Source organism: Podarcis erhardii, assembly GCF_964252035.2.
Source record: "Podarcis erhardii genome assembly, chromosome: 2".
NCBI lineage: Eukaryota > Metazoa > Chordata > Lepidosauria > Squamata > Lacertidae > Podarcis > Podarcis erhardii.
The window spans coordinates 77,481,340-77,507,726 of record NC_138498.1 but is presented as its reverse complement, the minus strand read 5'-3'; the positions used below and the strand labels follow the sequence as shown (position 1 = coordinate 77,507,726).

General features: G+C 42.4%; 2 protein-coding genes across 3 annotated transcripts; both read left to right on the top strand.

Annotated features, from left to right (window-relative positions):
- Positions 1–1,757: 1,757 nt before the first annotated feature.
- ATRIP (ATR interacting protein) lies at positions 1,758–20,755 on the top strand. Of its 2 annotated transcripts, none has more exons than XM_081847949.1 (14): positions 1,758–2,013; positions 3,263–3,692; positions 4,852–4,934; positions 5,773–5,943; positions 6,549–6,664; positions 7,786–7,940; positions 9,216–9,290; positions 12,704–12,833; positions 13,119–13,826; positions 14,905–15,053; positions 16,390–16,481; positions 17,452–17,535; positions 18,448–18,700; positions 20,463–20,755. In XM_081847949.1, exons 2-14 carry the CDS (start codon positions 3,281–3,283, stop codon positions 20,528–20,530), a joined length of 2,496 nt encoding a protein of 831 aa, XP_081704075.1. In that variant the 5' UTR covers positions 1,758–2,013; positions 3,263–3,280; the 3' UTR covers positions 20,531–20,755. The 2 variants fall into 2 exon arrangements, with proteins under 2 accessions (XP_081704075.1, XP_081704076.1); XM_081847950.1 differs by having other exon boundaries at positions 1,759–1,894.
- Positions 20,756–22,551: 1,796 nt separating this feature from the next.
- On the top strand, positions 22,552–25,757 carry TREX1 (three prime repair exonuclease 1). The gene is made up of 2 exons (XM_081848557.1): positions 22,552–23,230; positions 24,213–25,757. Exon 2 carries the CDS (start codon positions 24,221–24,223, stop codon positions 25,226–25,228), a length of 1,008 nt encoding a protein of 335 aa, XP_081704683.1. The 5' UTR covers positions 22,552–23,230; positions 24,213–24,220; the 3' UTR covers positions 25,229–25,757.
- The last annotated feature ends 630 nt before the right edge of the window (positions 25,758–26,387 follow it).

Genomic DNA, 26,387 nt, shown 5'->3' with positions numbered 1-26,387 from the left:
AAGCTACAGTTAGAACTGGATATGGAACAACTGATTGGTTCAAAATTGGGAAAGGAGTACGACAAGGCTGTATATTGTCTCCCTGCTTATTTAACTTATATGCAGAATTCATCATGCGAAAGGCTGGGCTGGATGAATCCGAAACCGGAATTAAGATTGCCGGAAGAAATATCAACAACCTCAGATATGCAGATGACACAACCTTGATGGCAGAAAGTGAGGAGGAATTAAAGAACCTTTTATTGAGGGTGAAAGAGGAGAGCACAAAATATGGTCTGAAGCTCAACATCAAAAAACGAAGATCATGGCCACTGGTCCCATCACCTCCTGGCAAATAGAATGGGAAGAAATGGAGGCAGTGAGAGATTTTACTTTCTTGGGCTCCATGATCACTGCAGATGGTGACAGCAGCCACGAAATTAAAAGACGCCTGCTTCTTGGGAGAAAAGCAATGACAAACCTAGACAGCATCTTAAAAAGTAGAGACATCACCTTGCCAACAAAGGTCCGTATAGTAAAAGCTATGGTTTTCCCAGTAGTGATGTATGGAAGTGAGAGCTGGACCATAAAGAAGGCTGATCACTGAAGAATTGATGCTTTTGAATTATGGTGCTGGAGGAGACTCTTGAGAGTCCCATGGACTGCAAGAAGATCAAACGTATCCATTCTTAAAGAAATCAGCCCTGAGTGCTCACTGGAAGGACAGATCGTGAGGCTGAGGCTCCAATACTTTGGCCACCTCATGAGAAGAGAAGACTCCCTGGAAAAGACCCTGAATTTGGGAAAAATGGAGGGCACAAGGAGAAGGGGACGACAGACAGTGGCGTAGCGTGGGTTGTCAGCACCCGGGGCAAGGCAAGTAATTTGCGCCACCTAACCCATGGATTTGCGCCCCCCTAACCCGTGGATTTGCGCCCCCTAACCCTAACCCCCAGATGTTGCGCCCGGTGCGGCCGGCCCCCCCTGCACCCCCCACGCTACGCCACTGACGACAGAGGATGAGATGGTTGGATGGTATTCTTGAAGCTACCAGCATGAGTTTGATCAAACTGCGGGAAGCAGTGGAGGACAGAAGTGCCTGGCGTGCTCTGGTCCATGGGGTCACAAAGAGTCGGACACGACTAAACAACAACCACCTCCATAGTCCCTAGCTGAGAGTGGTAGGAGCACAACGTGACTGGAAGAGGGTTGTCAGATATAATTCTGCTTCAGCACATTGTAATATTGTGGGGAGTTTTACTATTGCTTAGATTGAAAGTCGCCTTGCAAAATATCAGAATTAAAAGGAGGAATAAAAAAATACCCTGAATAGGAATACAAGCAAATACTTTAATAAAAGCCATTACATACAGTATTCTGCTTAGCTGGTGTGTGCTTTCATACAATCTTAAAAATGTAAATTAAATACGTGAATAACTTATTCGCACACAATGAAGCTCGAGTTTGAAATAAGTATGTGCTTCTGTAGTTGCTTCTACTTTTTTAAAAAAATTGTTGTTTTGGAAGGCGGGGACGCAGATGCCCCTTTTACCGGAGTGAACTAGGGATGGCCAAGGCATCAGAGGCAACCCGGACATCCGGCTTTGGGCCTCTGGCCAATCCGCAGAGACAGAAACGTCCCAATCGGCCAATTGCCGAGGGCCTTGCATTTCTGCATTTGCCTTCCTTCGGAGCTCTGCTTTTTTTCCTCCGTTAAGCTGACGTTGTTGTCGCCGGCCGCACAGTCGGCCCTTGATTGGTTGGCCCGGGCAGGGGAGGAGCCCTCTGTTCGCAAGCGGGAGAGAAGGGCCCGCCGAGGCGCTTCCCGGGTGGGCGGGGGCGACTTTCTTTCCTGTGCGCCTCGCTGGGGCGCGCGGCCACTTTATACCCCGGCAGGTCGCCTTGGGCAGATCCGGTGAGTTTGCATTCCGGGCTGCAGGTGAAGGCATCGCCGGATCAGGGGGCTGCTCCACGGCTCTTCTGCGGCGGAAGAGGCACGGGGATGATGGCAATGCTGTTTCTGAATACTATCAGGTCTGTCGGTAATTTTCTGCCCCCTCCTCAATGCCTCATCTTCTGCAGCTCAGGCTGCGATATTAGACTAGCGTGTAAGTTAAGATAATTCCCATTTTCAAGTGACACATTGCAGGAGGGTGGCTGCGTGCTTTTGTTGGGGGCAAGTCAGAGGCATCTAGTTAGTTAAGCAATTTTTTTGGAAGGTGACATGCTACATGCCCAAATAGGAACGTGGAAGGAATGCTTACAGCATATCTAATATATACATAGTGTGTCGTTTCTCCTGAAGTTATGGGATTTGGATGCTAAAAGGATATGGTAGTCTGTGGTACAGTGATAAAACTGCTAGCACATTTGCAAAGCTAAGCAGGATTCAGTATGGTTTCATATTGGATGGGATGAGATTCCTCCATTGCACAGGGTTGGACTAGATGACCCTCAGGGTCTACCTTGCAACTCTACAGTTATCAGCATAATGCTCTACTAACTGAGCTAGAGATGAGTCTATGAATGTGAGGGCTTTAGAATCTAAGATATTGTGTACTTTTACTGTGGTGGAAGGCCCACTGAACAGTGGGCTTGCTTTTGGGTAAGCATGTGTGGACTTGGGTAATAAAGTGCCTGAGTATTTATTCTCTTCTGTATCTCAGTTCTGCCTTCATACTTTCCTCTGTAGTGCAGAAGACAAACTGTTCTTAAAAGAAAGCTAAGAAAATCTTGTGATTACAAAGTTAAATGTCTGCTTATATTCTCTCGAAATTAAGAATCTCACCCCATAGGTTATGAAATCACTAGAATCAGTAGAAAGGCTGATCCACATTGAGGTTGTTGCTTGGGTTTAAACCTGCTTTAAAATGTTTGTAGTGATGCTGTTTCTGTATAAATACCAGAATCCTTCCTTGGATGCTTTTCTGGGCTTGACATATCATTGGACATACTAACAAGCAGGTGTAAACTCAAGTCCTTTGTACATCTAGCTATGAGTAAGGACCAGAAAATATAATGGGACTTATTTCCAAGTAAGCATGCATACAGTTGGGCTGTAAGAGTACCTGTTGTAGGGAATAAATGCTGATGAGTGAGAGAGAAGCCAACAATACTCAAAGTTAGTTTGAACAGTGGCCCCTTGCTGATCTGTCTCATCCTTCTTGGATTTTGACACTTGGATAGGAAGTTGGTTGGTTTTTTAAAATCATTTTAATGCAGAATTTGGTGCTTTTAAATCAGGTTGACTTTAAAACATTTTTTTATTTCCCTTACTTGCCAGACTAATTTCTAACACAGAATGTCGGTGAACCATTTATTTGGGAATAAGAAGAGAAACAGCTCCATATTGTATGATGTGGATCAGGCAAAAGTTACCACTTCACCATTATCTCTCCAGAGAGCTACAAGCCGAAGGAATATTGGAAACTGTGAAGATGGCTTTCCGCCAAGCAAGCGTTACAAAAGTCATGCTGGAACTGAGCATAAAGAACTGGAGGATCCGTTTGGGGACAATGATGACTTTACAGCAGATGATTTGGAGGAGATAGATATTATTGCTTCCCAGGCATTGACACAAAACGCTTCTTTAAATGTGAACACAGTGAAACCTAAGCAGAATGTGGAGCTGTCTTCCCATCCAAATAGCATCATCAAAACATCTGATCATATCAAGCAATGGAATATTGCCCCCAAATCTACAGGGCAGTTTGGTATGTGCAGTCTAAATGCTGTTTCAGATTTGCATCAGTAGGGAAAAGTTAGCATCTTCTTACATAAGCATTTGGAAAGAAACTGCAACAGATATGCTTTAGGTATTTTATCCCTCCCTCCCTCCCTGCCCACCCCATCTCCTACCCACAGTGTTTGGACAGTGCAGTTAAGAATTTCAGGTCTCAGAGGTACAGCCTGGTGCTATGTAACAAAGTGTATTCTGGTCCTCATTTGTGCTGGCAGTATGGGCATGTCATAGAATCATAGAAGGGACCCTGAGCCATGAGCTCAATTGTCTGCACATGTGCACAAAAGTAAATCCCATTGAGTTGTGGGACTCGCTTCCAGGGGAGTGTGAAGAGAGTTGCAGCTTTAGGGTCATTAGAATTTATTTTCTTGGTGGAAATGTTTAGGATTGTGTTATAGAATTGGATGGACGTGGTGGGACGTGGGTGGCACTGTGGGTTAAACCACAGAGCCTAGGACTTGCCGTACAGAAGGTCGGCAGTTCGAATCCCCGCAATGGGGTGAGCTCCTGTTGCTCGGTCCCTGCTCCTGCCCACCTAGCAGTTCGAAAGCACGTCAAAGTGCAAGTAGATAAATAGGTACCGCTCCGGCGGGAAGGTAAATGGCGTTTCCGTGTGCTGCTCTGGTTCGCCAGAAGTGGCTTAGTCATGCTGGCCACATGACCCGGAAGCTGTACGCCGGCTCCCTTGGCCAATAAAGCAAGATGAGTGCTGCAACCCCAGAGTCGGTCACGACTGGACCTAATGGTCAGGGGTCCTTTACCTTTACCTTTATAGAATTGGATGTCTGGACATTTAGATCTTTTACATCATGAAAACTGTTGATTCTACTTCAGTCCATGTAGCAGACTGAATACTGACGGTTCTGGTACACAGATCGTGCAGGTTGCCATGCTGTCTTCTTTTTTTGAGTACTGGGGTGCAAGCAGAATTAAATGCCAAGCTCTATGGAATTTATACTGCTTAGTTGTTTTGTAAGATCCCATGGAGCAAAAATCTCATGGAACAAGTTTTATACCGAAATCTTCATACGTAGGTCTAGATCGTTAATTGGTTCCTTCGATCACAAAAGAATTGAATTGTTTAGGTCAAATCCTGAGATCACAATTCACAAATTTCTTTCTGTAAATAGGAAGTAGGACAGAAGAAACCTCTTCAAAAGACCAATTTAGACTTGAGGCACTTCAAGCACAATATGAGGAAGCTGAGAAAAAGGTTTGTTTTGTTTTCTGAAAGAGTTCTGGTCTTAAGGCAGCCATGCTCTGTGGCATATTCCAGTGCTGAAGTTGTGGACCCAAGATTTGGATTTCGTGGGGAAAATACCTCTACAAGGGGATTTGGGGGAGGACCTATAGTTGTATATGCTAAACCACAGAGCCTAGGACTTGCCGATCAGAAGGTCGGCGGTTCGAATCCCGGCGATGGGGTGAGCTCCCGTTGCTCAGTCCCAGCCCCTGCCAACCTAGCAGTTCAAAAGCACGTCAAAGTGCAAGTAGATAAATAGGTAAGGTAAATGGCGTTTCCGTGTGCTGCTCTGGTTCGCCAGAAGTGGCTTAGTCATGCTGGCCACATGGCCCGGTAGCTGTATGCTGGCTCCCTCGGCCGATAAAGCGAGATGAGCACCGCAACCCCCGAGTCGGTCACAACTGGACCTAATGGTCAGGGGTCCCTTTACCTTTAAGGATGACAAGTGGCTGATTCATTTTTTTCTCTCAGCAGTTACTGTTTCTTATGGAATTTAGAGAGTTATTTGACCACTGGGGTAGTGAGGCAAATGTATATGGAAGCTGGACTTAGCTCTGATAGATTGTATAGACTTTTTTTAAAAAAATGCTTGTTGCAAAACCTCAGTGAATAAGTGAACCAGGGGTGAGAAGTCTGATGTCTATTGCTGCTCTTAACAGCCCAGTCTGATGCAGTTTTACATGGCGGTGTCTGGCATCACATTCTTAATGGGAGCAATGGTTTTACCTGGGGGGGGGGGGAGTATGTGAAATAAAGCTTGCAAAATGCATATAATTCTTCTGCTTGCATCATGTTCGTGAATTTGCAGCTGAAGGAAATGAAGGATGAAATCCTAATTAAAAATGGAGAAATAAAAATTTTGCGGGATTCAATGCAGCAGATGGAATCCACTGCAGAGGAACAGCGAAAATCATATGCGCTACTGGAAATGGAGAAAGCTCAAACTATATGTGAAAAAGAAAAGGAGTTTTCCAGAAAGGTATTATTTAATTAAAGGGGGGGGGGAATCCATAACAAAAGCTTGTTTGAAGGTTCTTTTTCATCTTTTCCTCCTTTTCTTCCCTCCCCTCTTTAAGCAAAAAATTAAGGACTCTTAGTGCTACGCTAAATAGAAGAACATTGAAAAGATGGAAGTCCATGTCAGATTTGGTATTTTTATTACTGCTATTGAATTAAGGAAATAATGAGCTACTTTTTGTCAAAATTATTAGTGGCTTGTTTTGTACACATAAGGGCTTATTCTTGTTAATTCTATTCTTTTTACAATTTATGTTTTTAGAAAAGGATTTTTTTTTAAAAAAAGGAATGTACATTTCATTTTAAGCCGATGAATAATGCCATTGGAGAATTAAGGTTAAATACCTCTGTTAGAGAAATCTGCCCTGTTATTTCTGGTTGTGATGCTAATGGACAGCAAGTGTGGTGTCTATATTTCACTAGCAAAGCACTTGTTACACTCTATCCCAATCACTCATGTTTTCACAAAGAAAGGATTGGACTCTTGAACACTCAGCTTTCCTAATTGAAATTAATAATTTAGCATTTTTTAAAAATGGGTTTCTAATGTCAAGTTTATTCTTTCAGTTGGAGTCTCTGAAGTCTGAGCTGCAGTTCAGAGATGCAGAAATGAATGAGCTGAGAATGAAGCTTTCAAACTGCGAAAGAGTTAAACCTGTTACTCCTTCAATGCCATATACCAGGTATGAAGTAAGAAGATGAATTCTGTCCACTAAATTCCAGACAGTTGGGCCAGTCAGGAGTTTGAGCATCCATCCTTATTATAGCTGAATGTAATTAATTGCACTGCTGTTTTCATCTTGCAAACTGTTGTGTGGAGACTTATCATTGAATGCACAGCATAATTCTTAAAACAAGTTTGTCTTTAATTTGCAAAATCTTCCAGAATGAACTAATGTCTGGTGCAGTCTGCTTGCACCTGCTTGACACTGCTCCTATGCAAACTGCACTGGCTGCCTATTGCTATCAGGCCCGATTCAAGGTGTTGACCACTATATATCTTGAGACCCAAGGCCTTGATGGTGCACTTCCTCCCATATCTGCCAGGTTGGGCCCAACAATCTGCATGGAAGGCCTGTTTCATGGTCCCTTTGGTCAACATGACCCAGAATAGGGCCTTTCTTGTGCTGGCCCACCCATTTGTGGAACTCCCTGTTGCATAAAATATATACAATAAGGTCTTTGGATGAGGAGGGATAACATGAGAAAAATATTACACACTACAGATCCTGCATCCAGTATTCTGGAGAAAATTCTTTTAGTTGATATAGAAGAAATTTACCCTGCATATTCTCCTATTGATGTGTTCTTCGTTTTCTAATGATTCACACAAGTAGTTAGGGGAGGTAAGTGAATTGTTTGTTTTAGACGTTGCTCTTGAGCAGTTTTGAATTACCGTATTTTTCGCTCTATAAGACGCACCAGACCATAAGACGCACCTAGTTTTTGGAGGAGGAAAACAAGAAAAAAAATATTCTGAATCTCAGAAGCCAGAACAGCAAGAGGGATTGCTGAGCAGCGAAAGCAGCAATCCCTCTTGCTGTTCTGGCTTCTGGGATAGCTGCGCAGCCTGCATTCGCTCCATAAGACGCACACACATTTCCCATTACTTTTTAGGAGGCAAAAATTGAGTCTTATAGAGCAAAAAAATACGGTATTTTTTAATTACTGTACTATACTTGGTTGTTATTTCCTCTGACTTGGGATTTTCCTGGATAAGGAGCAGTTTACAAATGTAAATAATAACTTAATCGTTTTAAATAATATTTTGCAACTGATTCAGATACTTTATTTAACCATTTAGTCCAAAGAAGAGCCCTCGTAACATTTCAAAAGCTGAAGAATGTACTCAGGAGAAAAAAAGTTTCCCCACTAAAGACTCTTTTCGATCTGAGGTTTCGCCTAAACCATCGTACTCCAGAACACAATTGTGTGTCCAAGCGTTGCCATTTATTAAGGGTATGTAAATTCTTAGTTAGTTATATTTGACCATTGTACATCTTGCCGTGATGTCACCCTGGTCGCTCACCTGGGCAAAAATAGTGTTTGGCTTCAAGCAGGTCCTGCAAAAAGGGATGAAAGATGTGCAGCAGCAGCTAGAGTCAGCACCGCCATGCAGAACAGCTGAACAAGTGCTGGGTCTTCTGCCTATGGTTACACTTGCAGAGGGCCCACTGCTGTATACTGGTAGTTCCAAGTCCATAGACTACCTGTGAGTGGTGTTTGTCTACCATAGGGCACCAAACTATTAAAATAAACCTCCACCTGTATTGTCTGGGTTTAATGCAAAAATATATGCAAACTTTCTGTTAAGCTAAATTAAATGATTGGGCTTGAGCAAAAAAAATCTATTGATTCCTGCAGTTCATTGTTAGACTTACATTTACTGAGCTTCAGTTTGCTCCCTTTGCTTTCTGTAATTTCCCCCCAGTTGGAGGCTATTCACTCAGGAGTATCATGCCATTTTTACTAGGTTTCTAGATGTGTTGGAATTGAAAGCAATGAGCTAGCTGACAAGGCTTCTAAGTTTGGAAATCCAACTTGCTGTTAGGTGCACAGGGATCTGTGTGGTTTCTTCGTTATTGTTTAATTTAATTGAAGGGTGTCAGTTTTTTAAGGCATTTGGACATGATTGCTGGCAAAAGAACATTAGAGATGGATGCTTGGCATAGTCTGTTGTATTTACACACTATGGTTTACTGTTAATTCCTAATCCACATATTTCTTCTCAATAAAACTGGCCTGAATTGCTCTTCTGCCTTTAACAGCACTGGTTTACCTTAATTCAAGGTAAAGCTTTCACAACACAGAGATAAGCATGATCACCTACTAATATCTCCAGGTCATACTGCTACTAAAAGCACAGAAGCAGAAATTAACCTGTCAGTTTACAAGTGACTGGATTTGAACCCAGATCCAGGTTCTTAAATGGTACCCTTAGTCTTGAAGCTCTCAGTTTATGCTGGCTTCAGATAATCTAACCATGCAAATACATTTACTTATTCTACATCTAGCCTATGGAATGGGTGTGAGCCCCTACTGATTTTCTGATGTAGCAAAATACATTTTTAACCCACTTAAATATATGTATCTCTGTTTGTTACAGTTAAAGCATGAAAATGAAACATTAACAACAGTGCTATTGTCTCATGATATAAGGCAGTATAGATAGGGCTAAAAGTCAAAAAGGAATTGAATATGACTGCTTGAATTACTACAAAGATTTCTTTCCAGACAGTAAGATGCCTAACCAAGAAAATGAGCTTGTGAAGGAAGAAAAACGTTTGAATATCTTTGCTCAAAGAAAAGGTAATTTCTGCTAAGAAATACTCCAGTTGCATACATTTCTTAGGACTGGGGTTGGAAACTTATATTTGAAAGCATAAAATATGATCCCATAATGATAATAAGAGCCCCAAAATACTGCTGTGGGTTGTTAAGGAGTGAAGTCCCTGCAATAAGTTTCTAAGTCCTCTTCTTCTGGGTGTGTCCCTGTTTCCCAGAATGCCAGCTGCCCCCAAACCCTTTTGAGTTATAAACCAAGCAGAAAATTGGCACTGCTTTTATGAATTGCAAGTATTTTGAGCCACAAATAATGCCGAAGCAACCTTAGCAATAACCTTTAATGTATGAATGGGAATATTTTATTTTTTTTAAGATAATATTTATTAAATTTTTCAATAGAAACATACAAATACAAACAACAATAAAAACAAATACAAACAAAAAACAACAAGTATAATTTCAAACCTTATTTTCACAACCTAGTTTCCCCGACTTCCTCATACCTCACCGTTTTGTATTCTAGTTTCATTATCCCATCAGCAAATCCATTCCCTTATTTCCCAAAAGTTTTTTACTGATTCCATTCCTTTTCTTACTCGGCATCTCTGAAAACCACATTATTTTTAATCCCATGTCAATCTAACATTCATCAATCTTGTAATATTTATTAAGATAGTCCTTAAATTTCTTCCAATCTTCTTCCACTGTCTCTTTCTCCTGGTCTCAGATTCTGCCCGTCATCTCTGCGAGTCCCATGTAGTCTGTCATTTTCATCTGCCATTCTTCCAGAGTGGGTAAATCTGATGTCTTCCAATACTTTGCAATAAGGATCCTTGCTGCTGTTGTGGCATACAAAAATAAAGTTCTATCCTTCTTTAACACCACATGGCTGACCATACCCAGGAGAAAGGCCTCTGGTTTCTTCAAAAAAGTGTACTTAAACATCTTTTTCATTTCATTATATATCATTTCCCAGAAAGCCTTAATCCTTGGGCACGTCCACCAGAGGTGAAAGAATGAGCCTTCATTTTCTTTACACTTCCAACATTTATTATCTGACAAGTGGTAAATTTTTGCAAGCTTGACTGGGGTCATGTACCACCTATAGATCATTTTCATAATATTTTCTCTCAGGGCATTACATGCCGTAAATTTCATACCGGTGGTCCACAACCTTTCCCAGTCAGCAAACATAATGTTATGACCAATATCTTGCGCCCACTTGATCATAGCTGATTTAACTATTTCATCCTGTGTGTTCCATTTCAGTAGCAAGTTATACATTTTTGATAAATTCTTAGTATTGGGTTCTAACAGTTCTGTTTCCAATTTGGATTTCTCCACCTGGAAGCCAATTTTCTTATCCATCTTGTAAACCTCCAGTATTTGGTAATAGTGAAGCCAATCTCGCACTTTATCCTTTAATTTCTCAAAACTCTGCAGTTTTAAATTACTACCCTCCTGTTCTAAAATTTCCCAATATTTCGGCCATATACACTCCATATTAAGTTTTTCACAGCTTTTGCCTCCATTGGTGAAAGCCACCTTGGAGTTTTATTCTCCAATAGATCTTTATACCTAATCCAAACATTGTACAATGCTTTCCTGACAATATGATTTTTAAAGCCTTTATGAACCTTAACCTTGTCATACCACAGATATGCATGCCACCCAAAAAAATTATTAAACCCTTCCAAATCTAAAATGTCTGTGTTCTTAAGAAGCAGCCAATCCTTCAACCAGCAGAAAGCTGCTGATTCATAGTAAAGTTTCAAGTCTGGCAGGGCTTGAATGGGAATAAACAAACAAGACAGACAGTTTCACCATAATGAGTTTCTAAGCTACATTAAATATTAATTCTTGTTAATTTTTCACAGCTAATCTAGCCAATGTTGTTATAGTTACCGGACTCACGGCTGGTTGATGCTACTTGGGAGTGAATTACCTTTGTGGCGACTTCAAAAATGTCTGTTTGACCAAACCCTGACTATTCTTCTGATGGATGAAGCCAAATATAAAAGGGCCAATATTTATTTGTTTCAGCAATGTATGTGCCACTTCACATCATAGTTTCTAAGCAGTGGTTTTCAAGTAAACTACTCCGATTGTGAATTTGGGGTTCCCATAATGTGGGTTAGGACTCTCTTCAGCTGCAGATGTCACCATAAGCAAACTTGGTCCAAAAATAGATGTTGAAGATGTCTGTTCTTTCCATTCTGCAACTGGTCATGCTTATGATTGTCTGCAATGAGTCACATTGTCTTCCTTGCACCTGCTGTTTTGTAAGTGCAATTGCAGTATTGGTTTAGCCTAACATTGCAATAAATAGGTATGCGGGTGACTGAATTTGGTTTTCTTTTGTGTGGGAACTGTGTTGTCTCCTGAAAGTAGACTAAGCAGTCAGTATTTCTCACATGCACACACAGCTCTATCTGAAATGCAATGTTAGCCTTATTTTTACACCCATCTTGAGGCTTATCTCTTTCCTTTACAGTAGTATTGGGGTTGCTGAGCAACAACTCCCCTCATCTCCCCAATCACATTGGCTGGGGCTGAAAGGAGGGGTAGCCTAATTACTTCTTAATGGCTACAGATTTTCCGCCCCTGAGAGCAAAAACAAGAGGCAAGGGCAATATTCCTTACTTTAAAATGTAATTCCTGGCAAACTGCCCTCTTTATACATAGTCAGAATTTACGGACTTGGTTCTCTTTCCAAGTAGAAGGGAGAACATAATGGCATTGGTGCAAATGAATTACATTTACTTCACTCCTCCTTGCTTGGACTGGGAGGAAACAAACCATGATCGCTGGTTAAGCATTACAGTGGTACCTCGGGTTAAATACTTAATTCGTTCCGGAGGTCCGTTCTTAACCTGAAACTGTTCTTAACCTGAAGCACCACTTTAACTAATGGGGCCTCCTGCTGCCGCCGCGCCCCTGGAGCACGATTTCTGTTCTCATCCTGAAGCAAAGTTCTTAACCCAAGGTACTATTTCTGGGTTAGCGGAGTCTGTAATCTGAAGCGTATGTAACCTGAAGCGTATGTAACCTGAGGTACCACTGTACATCCAAGCTCATACAAATATGGGAGCAGAACAAACTGTGATGCCTAGTTTGGGTATCATGCTGTGTGTCTAGCTGTGTGTGTTTTATTTCTTCCCAGCATGAGTGGGTAGGAGCTGAGTGTGCCTGGTTTGCTTGTGTCCAGTAAACCATGGTTTACAGCTTACTGTGATATGTAGAAACGGCTGTTGTGTATATATGTACATATGTGCTCATCTTTCTGTGTAGGTGTCCAAGTGGTACTCTTTTCATACCATAAGTCGCTTATACTATTGGTTTTCGTTTTCCATCATATTTGCAAAAACATCTGCTTGGCAGTTTTACACTCCTGTTGCAATGTCCATCTTGAACACTGGATTTTTATATTGTTGCAGGTTCCATTTTGATCAATGCATTGCTGAAACAGCCTGTCGTTCCTGAATCATCACTAGGCCTCTGCTATCTTCTTAGCTGTAACACTGATGCTCAGTCTGGACCTTCTGTGCAGTCGAGTTCCTTCGAAACGTATGTTTTCAGCAATTTGTGATACTTAGAATGTAATTTTAAGTAATGCCTGCTGCCGTCCTGTGCTGACCCAAAAAGCCCAGCAAGCAGAGAAACTCTGTTTCATGTGGATGTTTTATGCCGTAATCTGCCCTGGGATCATTATTGAATCTTAGAATTGTAAAGTTAGAAGGCATCTGCTCTTGGGGAAACGTTAAATTAAGAAAAGGTTGACCTGGCTCTTTGTAAGCCTTGCAAACTGTAGTGGGTTAAGATACTAAGCAACTTATTTTTCTACGCCTGTAGAGGATCTACAGGAAGCATCAGCAACAGGAGTTCAAGCTCTGAGGAAGAAGAAACTTCACTGAGAATCGCTCAAAAGCTTGCCTTAACGGGGTTGAATTTGATTGCTGTGGATGAAGGCTCATTGGCAGAAAAGTCAGAAGAAACTGAGCAAAGAATATCCCATCTTAAGCGCTATAAAATTCCTGGAGCAATACATCTTCTTCCTCTCCTTGAACATCATATTGGTGCATACCACCAAGCCCTCCTCCTAATGATGAAGACGGGAAGCTCTTCTGGGAACCAATCCGCTTGCTCTTCCAGGACCTCCTCAAGTGCGGCATCAAGTGTAGACGATAATTTGTCTACTCTGGAAGAGTTTGCACTTGTGTCCCTGGGCATTCTTTATTATTTGGTATCCTATAGCTGGGATGTTGTTTATACACTGCTCTCCCTTACCATGAAACCAGATTGTGGTTTGGGAGCTCCAGAAATTCTGGAGAAGAATGAAGCTGTTTGCAGCAAGCAGTGCAGAGTCATTCTTCAGGAGCCCAGTCCAGACCTAAATACTGCTAATGTGGACCAGTCCCAACATCCTCTATTTAAAAAAGTGCTGCAGCTCTTGGCTTCGTGTGCTACAGCAGCAGCGTACCAAAGACATGGAATCATGAATCAGTGTCTCAGAGTTCTGGTGAAATTAGCTGAAAAGTCAACGGTTGATTTACTTATAAGGTAAAATACAACTTGAGCAAAATGTCTTTTCCAAACACCTATTTCCTTCCTGCCTTGATCTAAGATTCAAAGTCATCGTAGTTATATTATTGTTGTTGTTGTTGTTGTTGTTGTTGTTAGTTAAATTTATATACTGTCATTCATCTGAATATCTCAGGGCAGTTCACAAGAAAGAGATACAGGATAAAAGCACAAAACAAATAGTTAAAACAAAAACAAAACAGTAACCCCCTCCCACAAACAAATTAGTAAAGGATGCCATTAGGATAGGTCTTGCAAACACACACACACACACACACACACACACACACTACATATAAAAGGCTGCCATACATTACAGAAAGGCAATTAGAAAGGCTAATGAAGAATTAGAGGGGAGGGGCACAGTCCCCAAGAAACCTCTGCATATTTCCAGCTGAAATGCATATAAATTATGCAAGCAAATAACAATTATGTATCACTGAATACTCTAGAAAAACAACTGTTCTTTTGCAGAATACATTCCTAAGTCCAATTCTTGCCTGAAAACTTCTTATGGGCAAAGCACAGGGCCATTCTGAGCATGTGCTTTATTCATATGCAAATTAAATGCATAGTAGAAAGAAAATGTAACCATATATACGTTTTATATGCTGCTACAAACTTTTCCTGTTCAGATTCCTAATAATACTCTTGCCTTTGTGGAAAAACTTACTTTTGTAATCCTAAACATACATACTTGAATACAGTAGGACTTACTTTTGGATACATATGCATAGCATTATTTGACTCTTAGACATTTTCTAACAGTACAGTGGTACCTCGGGTTACATACGCTTCAGGTTACAGACTCCGCTAACCCAGAAATAGTGCTTCAGGTTAAGAACTTTGCTTCAGGATGAGAACAGAAATCGTGCTCCGGCAGCACAGTGGCAGCAGGAGGCCTCATTAGCTAAAGTGGTGTTTCAGGTTAAGAACAGTTTCAGGTTAAGAACAGACCTCCGGAACGAATTAAATACTTAACCTGAGGTACCACTGTATATACTATCTGCAACAATTATTGCCTCTACTCTAATTTGTATTTTATTTTTTTATTAAGCTTTCAGCATTTGTTGAATAGACAAACACAGACTCTCCTCCGCTGCCTGTCTTCTGACTCTCCCTTGTTTGCTGTCCAGCTGACTGTTCAGTTGTTAACTTTATTTGCCCAGCACTTGGAGCTGGCTGCTCAGTTTTGTTCTTGTTCAGGTGAGAGGGAGAAAATCTTCACTATCCTAGTGCTTTTACGAAACATTGACTTTGTAAGGCTGGAGTTAAAACCGAAATTAACTAGTTTATTTTAACAGATTTTTTGTGTTTTAAGCTTACAGCCTGAAAAAACTATGTTACTTCCCTGAAGACTTCTGCATTCTTGAACTTCTGCATGAAAATATTTTGCTATCCATTAACATTCCAGCGCCTCAATTAAAGCAGACTTTCAAAGAAGCGAAAAAAATTAGAAGTGCTAGCTTACAAGAAGAGATGTTGGCAGTTGCTCACATGTACCTGTGAGTTTTACACCCTGTGTCAACAACCAGTGGATTTGACAGCCTGTAGTATCTATAAAATAACTAGCATTCTCCCCAGATGTGTAGGTGAACTGCCAAAAAAGTCTAAGAATTTGCACAAATGCAGTGTACAGTTTGTTGCTGCGAGCCACCATCATAATTTTGTTTTCCACTTTCTGGTTTCCCTTGGGCTCTTTAAATAGGCCAAAGATTTTGCATGCTAGGTGTCTTGTGATCTGGTCCTTTGGGGGCATCATGGTAGCATGCAGACCCAGCGATCAACTGCTGGAGCACTGTGTTGGTTGCCAAGCCTGGTACTACACTGGAGTTCAGAAAGACTGGCTGAACTCTTTTTGTCTTTTCCCCTCAGCAGGGAGAGAGAAAGAATGTGCAATTTAGAAGTTTTGAGGCGGCAGGCCCTACTCATGAAGAAAGCTGTGGGAGTTGTAACCTTTGTGCTGTGCTGTTTACAGCAGTGTGAGTTGCTGGCCCCCCTCAGCTCCTTTTTTTTTTTGCCCACAGTTAATTATTTGAGGAAGTGAGAAGTTTTTTGAGGGTGGAGTAAGAAGATGAACAGACACAAAGGAGAAGAACTCATCCAAATGAAGTAGGTCAGGCATAGGCAAACTCGGCCCTCCAGATGTTTTGGGACTACAACTCCCATCATCCCTAGCTAATTGGACCAGTGGCCAGGGATGATGGGAATTGTAGTCTCAAAACATCTGGAAGGCTGAGTTTGCCTATGCCTGAAGTAGGTGGTGCAAATCACCACCTGACACATTATTCTTTCAAGGTTATTTTAGAGGATCCAGTCTTGGTCCTTTATGGTAATTCCTCCTTTTCCCTTCCCATTGCCCCTTTTTGGGAGGCACTTTTGAAATGGATTTGAAGTGTGGTTTTTAATGCTATTTAATTTTTTATATAAAAAGACCCAGGGAGCTGCTATTCAGAATAACTTTGTAGTTTTTAAGGCAGTGCATTAGCATTACTAATGGATAACATAGAAATACTTTATTACTACACATTTCTTTTTATAGAAACCTGTCTCCTCTTGGCACTGTACACGTATATTACATCACGGCCAGATAAGTCAGCGTCTGAGATGCGTTGGCTGCAGTTGGAACAAGAGGTAAAAGGGTGTGCATCTCTGTGTGGTTTTTAAAGTGTGAGTTTGGAATAATGGTTCAATTTCTTAATTTAACAGGATATCCTGGTGAGGGGGGTTGCAACTTAGTGCTCAGCCCTGCAAGCTTCCTTTGCAGATTTTGTTAACCCTAAATGTGCATACCTGAAGAAGGTTTTTGTGGAAACCAGCAGTGGGGAAGTCAGATATCTTATTGCTGCAGGCAGCAAGCAGTAGCAGCCAGGCACTCCTTTTGGCACCTTGGGGGTTGTCACCGCTGGGCACCCCAGCCTACTGCCTCTCCTGCTGCCTGCCAAGTCCAACCCCAGTTAGGAAAAGAGGAGGGAATGTGTGCCCAGAATTACTGAAGCAGGGTTTGCGTTGTGTGTATCCAGTCATGGGAGGAAAAGGGGCAGTTATGGAGTGATGCGTTGAGTGGAGACAGAAACAGGTGGGAAGCCTAGCAGACAGGGCCTCCTCTAACCTGGAGCTAGCCCTGGTTAATGTGCTATTGAATGAGCGTATTAAAACTGATATTAAAGCTCAATCCAATGCACATTGCTTTGAAGGTTTTTTTCCAGGTACAGTCCTACCTCGGTTCTCGAACGGCTTGCTTGCCGAACAAATCGGCTCCCAAACTCCACAAACCCAGAAGTAAGTGTTCTGGTTTGCAAATGTTTTTTGGAAGCCAAACTTCCGACATGGCTTCTGCTTGAGTGCAGGGTTTTGAACGGTTTCGGGAGTTGAACGGACTCCCGGAACGGATTAAGTTTGATAACCAAGGTACGACTGTACGTGTGCAGAGGGTTGCAGACTTGCTTACATCCTGTTGAATTTAATGAGGCTTACTTTGAGACATGTATATGTGAGTGCACTGTGAGTCTGATACTTTATGGACATTTGCTTCCTCCCCTCCCCTGCTTCATCTCGACATCTACATAGTCTGTTCTTTGGTTTTTGTTTCATTTTGTCTTAGACTGTTCGCTTGCTGACCAAGTGTGCGCAGTGCTGCAGCAACTCTGTTTCACTGGTTGGAACAGACTGCCAGTGCAACTCTGAGGTAACCCGCTGAATTCAATGAGGCCTTTACGGCATAATTCCGGTTGTAGCAAGTTTGTCTGTATTTATTTTAAAGGTGAAAAATTAACCCATCCATGATGCATTATTGGTGTAATATTACTAGAAAGGAACACTATCCTATTAGAGTACGTGATTTAAGAATAATTAATATTTATAATAACAAGGGTCTGGAAACCAAGCCTTATGAGGAATGGTTGAGGGAGCTGGGTATGTTTAGCCTGGGAAAGAGGAGACTGAGAGGAAATATGAGAGCCATCTTCAAATATCTGAAGGGCTGTCACATGGAAGATGGAGCAAGGCTTGTTTTCTCCTGCTCTGGAGGGCAGAACTCGAACCAATGGATTCAAGTTAATAGAAGGGAGATTCTGACTAAACATCAGGAAGAACTTTCTGATAGCAAGAGCTGTGTGACAGTGGAACAGTCTCCCTTGGGAGGTTGTGGACTCTCCTTCCTTGGAAGTTTCTAAGCAGAGCTTGGATGGCCATCTGTTATGGATGCTTTAGCTGAGATTCCAGCATTGCAGAGGGTTGGACTAGATGACCCTCAGAGTCCCTTCCAACTCTACAATTCTATGAGTACACTTCTATAGGAATATAAGAGCACTGCTTGATCAGGCCAAAGGGCCATCATAGTTCAGCATCCTGTTTTCACAGTGCCTAACGGGGTACGTACGGGAAGTCTGCAAGCCAGAACCTAAGTGAAACAGAACTCTCCCCACTTGTGATTCCCAGCAGCTAGTACCCAGAGGCATGCTGCCTCCGATAGTGGTGGTAGAACATAGGCAACATGGCAAGTAGCCATTGATAGCCTTGCCATCCATGAGTTTCTCTTTGCAAAATGGCAGCAGTGGAAAAGCCATATTTGAGAACTGTGTTGTGCTTTCTCCTACAGGTAGTGAAGGCTCTTATTATAATGATGCATAGACAATGGCTGACGGTCAGAAGGGTGGAAGGAAACTTGTTTGATGTGCGTGGAAAGCAAGTTGTTCGGTTTTTACGGGACACTGTTTTGCTCTTACACAGTCTGTCTCAAAGGGATAAACTCTTCCATGAACATTGCCTGGAAGTGCTTCATCAGTATGATCACATCATGCCTGGTGTCAGAGCCATCCTCAGAAAAGTTCCAGATCTGAAAGCCTGTGAAGGTGAGGCTGCTGGCATGAAATATGTGTATCAGTGAATATTGATATCATTAAAGTAACCTGCAGCCGTGCTTGTTTTCTCAGAAGTAAACCTGAGTACCAAGTTCAGTGGGACTTGTCTGCAAGCACAGGCTTGCAGCTTTAAGCTTCCTAGCTTTTTATTATTCACTGACTTTAGTACTGATCTTTGGACATTTGTTTAACCTTACTGTTAATATCACGCCAATCTACTGTGCATGCAAACAATGTTTCTCCTTTGCTAGAACCTATGAATCTAAGGCCGCGTTTAAATGGACAGCACATTAGTTCTGAATTGGATTGGCACAGTGGGTTGTGCTGTTACCAATTCCTGTAGTAATAATAGGGTAGGAAGATAAATACGCAGTAGCAATACAAGTGAAGTACATGGTATTCTGGGGCCAGTGGTAGTATTGCCTCTCTGCAGTTTGCAGCTGTATTCCTTGATGCATCATGACCATATTCTACTTTATTACTTTACACTTTATGTAGTTAAGCATATGAATCTGCTGTTGACTCCTGAGCATTGGTATATCCTCTAGCCCAGGGTTTCCCAAACTTGGGTCTCCAGCTGTTTTTGGACTCCAACTCCCATCATCCCTAGCTAGCAGGACCAGTGGTCAGGGATGATGGGAATTGTAGTCCCCAAAAAACAGCTAGAGACCCAAGTTTGGGAAACCCTGTTCTAGCCCAATGCCTTTGGCACTGACTACAAGCAGCTCTTCAAGGTCATAGGCAAAGGTCTTTCCTAGCCCTGGTGCCTCAGGTACTTTTAATGGGAGTAATAGTGTTTACCATTGCACTACTATTGATCTACGGTTCTTTGTCTAAATTATTCCCAAACATTGGACCTTATTGTTGCTTCTTCACTGGCATAGTAACAACTTTTTAAAAAGTACCATTCCTAGTTTGAAACCCAGACAGCCATCTTTTTCAAACAGCTAATATTTAGATACTGGCGACATTCCTATTTTGTACTAAACCATGGTTTAGCAGTGCATTCTTGACTTGCAGGAAACTTTGGACTTGTACACTTCCCTCCTCCTTCCTTTATGCATGGCTTGGAGTAGGAATTTAGAAGCTTCCAATTGCACTTTGAATAACAATGATTTGTTGAGTTATCTGGACTGATAAACTGTGTTAACAGAAACATGTTTAAACCATGTTTTTTTGAAGCTGACTTGTTTAAATGAACCGTAATTAAGTTTAACCACAGTTCTGAGTCTAGACAACTAAACAAGCTGTGGTTAGCCAAAAGCAGAAGCACATGCTTCTGAACTCCTCTTCCCAGCCATGTTGGAGGAGTGGGCAGTGTGTGGACCCAAGGCTTACGGCAGCTTCTTCCTGCTCATGCACATCATGCTAAACCAGCTCCTAAACGTAGAAGCTGCATCATGGCAACTCAGGCTGTTGATCCATCCAGCTCAGTTTTGTCAGCACAAGGGGTGAGGAGGCTGTGGCTGTTCAGATGTTGCTGGACTATAATACCCACCATCTCTGACCATTGGTCACAGTGGCTGATGGGTTGTAGCTAATGGAAATTGGGAGTCTTTACAAGGGTCCACATTTTCCTCCATTTCTCTTTACCGCACTATAAGGCAGGGATGAGAAACTTTGGCCTCCCAGATGTTGCTGGGCCCTAGTTCCCATCAGCCCCAGCCAGCATGGCTAAAGGGTCAAGGATGATGGGAGTTGGTGTCCCCTGGAAATTCTTTCACTCATAAGATACATGTTTTTTCTCCCCCAGAACTTGCATTGGATGAACTGTACCCATTGGAACCAGAAGTTGAGGATCAAGAAATTGACTGCAGCTAATCTTGGTTCAAGAATATATTGGTTTACTTTCTAGAAAAGGCAAATTTTGATATACGAAACTTGTCCCAAGTGTCCAGTAACCAGGAACTATTCCAATGGAAGCAGTATGTTGGTGTGTGTGCGTTTTTAAAAACTGTTATGCTCAATGAATTTGCAGCCTAATATATTGTAATATAACACTGGTGGCTGAAGGATGTGATATTAAAAATAAAATCTAAAAAGCTGTTTCTGTGTTTATGGGAAGGACTGCTTTGGTCTTCAACTGTTGTTCTCCTTAGATCCCTGAATATTGTGGGAACCTGTTTAAATATGTATTTCACTGTATTTTCAGAAGAATGCTTGTGTTCCTAAAACATACAATCCACTTCCTGTCTGTGGCTGCAATCCTATAAATGCTTCACAAGGACATGAGTTTCGTTAAAGTCAGTGGGTCTTAATTCTAAATTGACTAGCATAGGATTGCACTGTTTGTCAGGAGTGGGAATGCATCCCTCCAAGCCTCTCTACTTCGTCCTCAGGACCCCCCAGACCGTGTCCCTCCATAAGCCCTGCTTTCTACCCTTTTGCCCTTGCTTCAGTTTGTGTGGAACATGAATGGTGATAATCCTTCTCACTTGCCATGAGAAGGGTGTGTGCAGAGGGTGTAGTTACCTCTGGCTTTTGCATGACTATATAAAATATCCCATCCCTTGCTCTGCACACTTTTGCATTCACCCTTTCTGACACTTTCAGCCTTATGTTGTATACCTGTGAAGGTATTTCTCACTGCAGAATATGCTTTAAGGTGACTGGCTGCAGGTCCATCCTCCTTCCCTCTTTTTAACTCTAACAGGGCAGGGTTGGAACCAGGATTTTCTAGGCTTCTAAATATCATGGAGAGCCTCAGTGAACAGAACAGGCTTCCCTCAGTAGGCAATACAGTAAAGGTAAAGGACCCGTGACAGTTAAGTCCAGTCGCAGATGACTCTGGGGTTCGCTTTACAGGCTGAGGGAGCCGGCGTTTGTCCGCAGACAGTTTTTCCGGGTCATGTGGCCAGCATGACTTAGCCGTTTCTGGTGCAACAGAACACTGAAACCAGAGCAGCACATGGAAACAGTATACAGTGGTACCTTGGGTTAAGTACTTAATCCGTTCCGGAAGTCCATTCTTAACCTAAAACTGTTCTTAACCTGAAGCACCACTTTAGCTAATGGGGCCTCCTGCTGCAGCCGTGCCGCCGGAACACGATTTCTGTTCTCATCCTGAAGCAAAGTTCTTAACCCGAGGTACTATTTCTGGGTTAGCGGAGTCTGTAACCTGAAGCGTATGTAACCAGAGGTACCACTGTATACCCAATAAATGGGGAAGCAGCGCTAGAGCACTTGTCCCTGCTCTCCATCACAGAGTCCCAAGCACACAGGGGTTAGAATGCCAGAGTCCTGCTTCTGCCATGCAGTGATCTCATCTTACGCTTTTAAATGCATACACCCAACCTCCTAGAAGTACCTTGCCCCACTTTGCCTAGGTCTCTTTCATAAGCTTCTCCACTAGAAATGCAGCAGTATCTTCCTTCAGCTTCTCATACTTCCTGAGTGCCTGCTTCTAATATTTCTGCCTTTAACTGAAATAACTCTTTAACGTATTGCATTTCAAGAGGGAGATGCCATCATTCTTGATCAGTTTCAAAGGACTAGTGGTGCTGTTCACAGCAAGAATTGTCTAGCTGTAAGGGAAAAAAGTCTCTGGGAATTATAGGAGTGTATTGAGTTACCTGTCTAGGAATTATGCTACGTCAGGGACTGAGTCACTAAAAACAAGACCTCACATGTGTATTTAATAACATCTGCGCTTCCAACACTTAGTAGTGAAATCAGTTTTAAAGTTGTGTAAGCATGTTACAGCAGAATCAATTTAATTAGTGTTTTAAATGCTTCTGCTTGCAGTTGGTAATATCAAACTCATAGGATTGCAACTTTGAGAACAGGTTATTGTTTTGTTGTTACGATGTCCGTATTATGATATCTGATTTTCCCAGTACAGTACTGTATATATTATAGCCATAATGAAAATAATTGACCTATATGTTGATAACATTTTAAATGTGGAACAGGAGCAAACCAATCCCATATCTGTCTCCTGTTATCCTTTTCCTATTAGCATGAGCCACAATCGACTAAAAAGTGGTCTCAGTGTCATTTTGGATGCTTCTTAGCTGGTGCCTGCTGCTTAGGAAGTTTGGGCAGTTTCTACAATTGTTCTCTTATTACTCTACCATGAATGTAAGCAAGCCCCTTTTGTTATCTGTATAAACTTGTTTGTGGCTAGTTATTTTGTCTGTGGATTTGAGAACAACCTACTTGCTTTCCTCTTGCAGTTTTTTTCAGTGACAGTTATTGCTGGTCCTCTTTTTCAAGCCAAAACAGATTATAAACAGTACGGTATCCGGGCAAAGCTAGATGCTGCAGTAACATGCACAGATTTAAATATGGTTCTTTTTCCACGCGCTCCAAAGCTTTGCGAGATCCTGATTTGCCAGTACTGTGGCCAGGGAGGAGCTGAGCTTTAGCTTTCGGTTTCATCCGGAACTTTGGGAGCGGCTTTCCAACGCCTAATGGCAGATCAAAATAAAATAAAATAAAAATCCTAAAGGGGTGAAGGAGGCGCTGGAGGGGAGAGAACGTCTCCATCGCGGAAGGCTGCCTGCGCGCCATTCTACTCCAGTATGTATTTTAAACGGGAGTTTATTTTAAAGAGTCCGAGCGCTTGCAAAACGGAAAGGGAAATACTGTTTCGTCCCGCAACTGTTCTTGAATTTAGGGGTTAAGGTCGTAATAAGGCGAGGTCGTGAAGGGAAAATGGTGGGACGAGCTTGGCCGTCCTAACATTTCCCTCCTTTGCGAGGCCGTTTGCGCAACCCAAAACGCGGCAATGCGGGCACATCGCCTCCCTTTCCCGTCAGTGGCGCCTGCAGGAGGACGGCGCCATTTTATTGGGTTGATAGATAGGATTCCCAAGCATTTACACGGCGAATGCGGCCACGCTTCACGTGGGGCTGGGAGCCGCTTTGCTCCCTTGCTGGCTCTCCGCCACAGGAAGACGAACTCGGGCCTCTGCTGCGTTGCTCAGCTCCCGGGAGAGGAAAGGGGCGCGCGGCTGCTCTTTCCAGACAAGGGCGCCCTCGTGACTCTGCGCTGTGGAGCCACCTGCCCTTGAGGCGCCCGGAGATCTGTCTCAGGAGAAAACACGGACTTCCCTCCAGGGTTGAGAAGGAAGCTCTCCCGTCTAGTTCGAGGGCAGAGTGGGCGCCCAGACAGACCCCTACATCGGTGTGACAGAGGCCTTCTTGCCCCCCCCGGTAGGAAGGCTCATGCAGCCTTCCTCAGCTGTGATTCCTGCATTGCAGGGGGTTGGACTAGATTGCTTTTGGGGGGTCCCTTCCAAGGATTCTGATTTTATGAAGCGGAGCTGCTTTGCAAAGCGGTGCAAGGGGGTCGGCAGTGTAGCCCGAATAACCTGAGCATGGGGCTTCTTCGCGTATATCTGTGGCTTGCCACTGTGTGTCTGTTTCATTTATTAAAGCATTTTGGCCACACTGAGAGGGTGAAAGGAAGGGTAACTACGGGCATAGTATTAACATGAGATCTATACATTGCATTGGCCATCTTGTGCCTTTCCCAGATTTTCACTGTTCTTTTTTCCTAGACCTGAGAATGTGGCCAACATCTGCGACTCCCTCCAAACCCATTGAGACATTTGTTTTTATGGACCTGGAAGCAACAGGCTTACCACCCTCGCAGCCTAAAATTGCAGAAATGTGCCTGTTTGCTGTGTCTAGACATTCCTTGGAGAATCCTCAATACAGCAATCCTTGCCCAAAACCACTACCTCTCTTACCACGTTTAGCAGATAAGCTGTCTGTTTGCATTAATCCAGACAAGCTGTTCACCCCCGCAGCAAGTTCCATTACAGGACTGACGAATGAAGCGTTTGCCATGAACAGAAAGCAAACCTTTAACTTGCATCTTTTGCACATGATTGTGGCCTTCTTCAGACGGCAGCACCCACCAATCTGTTTGGTAGCACACAACGGTTATGGTTACGATTTCCCTTTGCTGAAAGCTGAACTCTCTGCGCTGGGTCACTTAGCCCTTGACGAAATCTATTGTGCAGATACTATTAAAGCCATGAAAGCCTTGGACAGCGAGAACAACCAGTTTCAGCAGTTTGCATACCAACCTAGCGCACCTGGCAGCAGGAAAAAATATGCTCTTCGTGACTTGTATTTTAAATTCTACAGAGAATATCCTCCGAACAGTCACAATGCAGAAGGAGATGTCATTGCGCTAATAAACATATTTCAACAACGTGCCAGAGATCTTATGTGCTGGATGGATTTAAATGCAATGCCATTTAATTCCATTAGAGCCATGTACAAGGAAAATGAGAGATACACTTCCTTTTCAAAAACACCTGGGAATATTCAACCACGCCACTCCAGTCACTTACAGATGCAATCGCGGCAAAGGGTAGCAGCAACTACTTCACGCTGGCCTTTTCCAGAAGGTGGTGAACCAGCAGATAATAATTATATTCCACTAAACAATAGAAGTACTGATAAATTTTTCATAATTCCTGATGAAATTAAGAGTGCTCAGGGTATTTTGATTCTGTTTCTTGGGCTAGTAGTCATGTGGGTTGCAGTTAAATACCCTGTTTAATTTAAGAATATACATTGGATTTTGTATATTGTAAGTTGCAAGCTGCAAAAATGTGTTTCCACCAGCTCTGGTTCTTATTTTCTCCCTCCATTTTGTTCTTCTATAACCCCTATTTTAGAACAGGAGCATTGGTTTCCAGTTTGTTCTCGGCCCAATTCAAGGTGCTCACACTGGTGTGAGCCTCAAATGATTCAGGTTCCAAATATCTGCCTCCTTTTGTACAGAGCCTCTTGTGTGCTGAGATCAGCAGAGGAGGTCCTCTTGATAGTTCCTCCGCCCTTAGAAGTTCAGGGAAGGCATTCTTTGTGGTGGCCCCTAAGCTGTGGAACTCCCTTCCCACAGAGATGTTTCCGGCACCTTCATTATACCGTTTTTGGAGAATGCTGAGGTTTGAGGTTTATGTTTTTAGGATGCACTTTATTTTTATGGCTATTGTTTTAAACTGTTTTTAATACTATGTTTCAGTGCTGTAACCTGCTCTGGGATCTTAGGGTGAAGGGTGGATAATAAATTAATATTATTTTGGTGATTCTTGCCGTTATTATTTTGTTGGTGTCTTCAAGGGCTTTGATTTTTTCCTTCCTGTTTTTTTTACAAGCCATTCTGCACAATGTAAAAAGTTAAAAAGATAAAATAAATTTTAAAAATCGTGTAAGAACTCTAAATGTTGGAGTACACTGGTATATATGTGAAAAAGTGAATTTTCATTGGGGGAAAGGCCTAAAACTCCAGAGAGATGAAGGTGGGTAAAAACAGCCATCTTCCTTTCCATTAAAAAAAAATGCTAAAAAACTCAAGTGGTTGAGGAAAGCGGTTCAGAGTCTTGCTGTCATTTTAAGTATTTCCTAAAATCTTGACTGGAAAGTTCCATGTCGCCTTGGGAAGTGCCCAAAGCTAAAGCTTAGGCATAAAGAGCAAGGTTGTAGTTTGTATTTGCTGACTTCACTTCAGAACAGGAGCGAGGAATATCTCACCCATGGCCTTCCACATTTGACTCAACCAGGCCATTTTGGGCAAGCCACACCCACCCTACAAGATATACCCCACATACCAGATGCGTGACATGACTCTTCTTCTTCTTCTTTGGCAATCACTCGTAGCTGAGTAAGATTGTCTTCCATAAACACGGTTTTTTAACAATGAGTCTGTAAGTGACTGT

What these genes read in the sequence shown, in the direction of transcription:
- ATRIP (XM_081847949.1), top strand. Translation starts at nt 3,281, where the DNA reads ATGTCGGTGAACCATTTATTTGGGAATAAGAAGAGAAACAGCTCCATA. An exon ending in AAAAGGAGTTTTCCAGAAAG is followed by an intron (nt 5,944 to 6,548) that starts GTATTATTTAAT and finishes TTATTCTTTCAG; the next exon opens with TTGGAGTCTCTGAAGTCTGA. An exon ending in CAGTCGAGTTCCTTCGAAAC is followed by an intron (nt 12,834 to 13,118) that starts GTATGTTTTCAG and finishes CTACGCCTGTAG; the next exon opens with AGGATCTACAGGAAGCATCA.
- TREX1 (XM_081848557.1), top strand. Translation starts at nt 24,221, where the DNA reads ATGTGGCCAACATCTGCGACTCCCTCCAAACCCATTGAGACATTTGTT.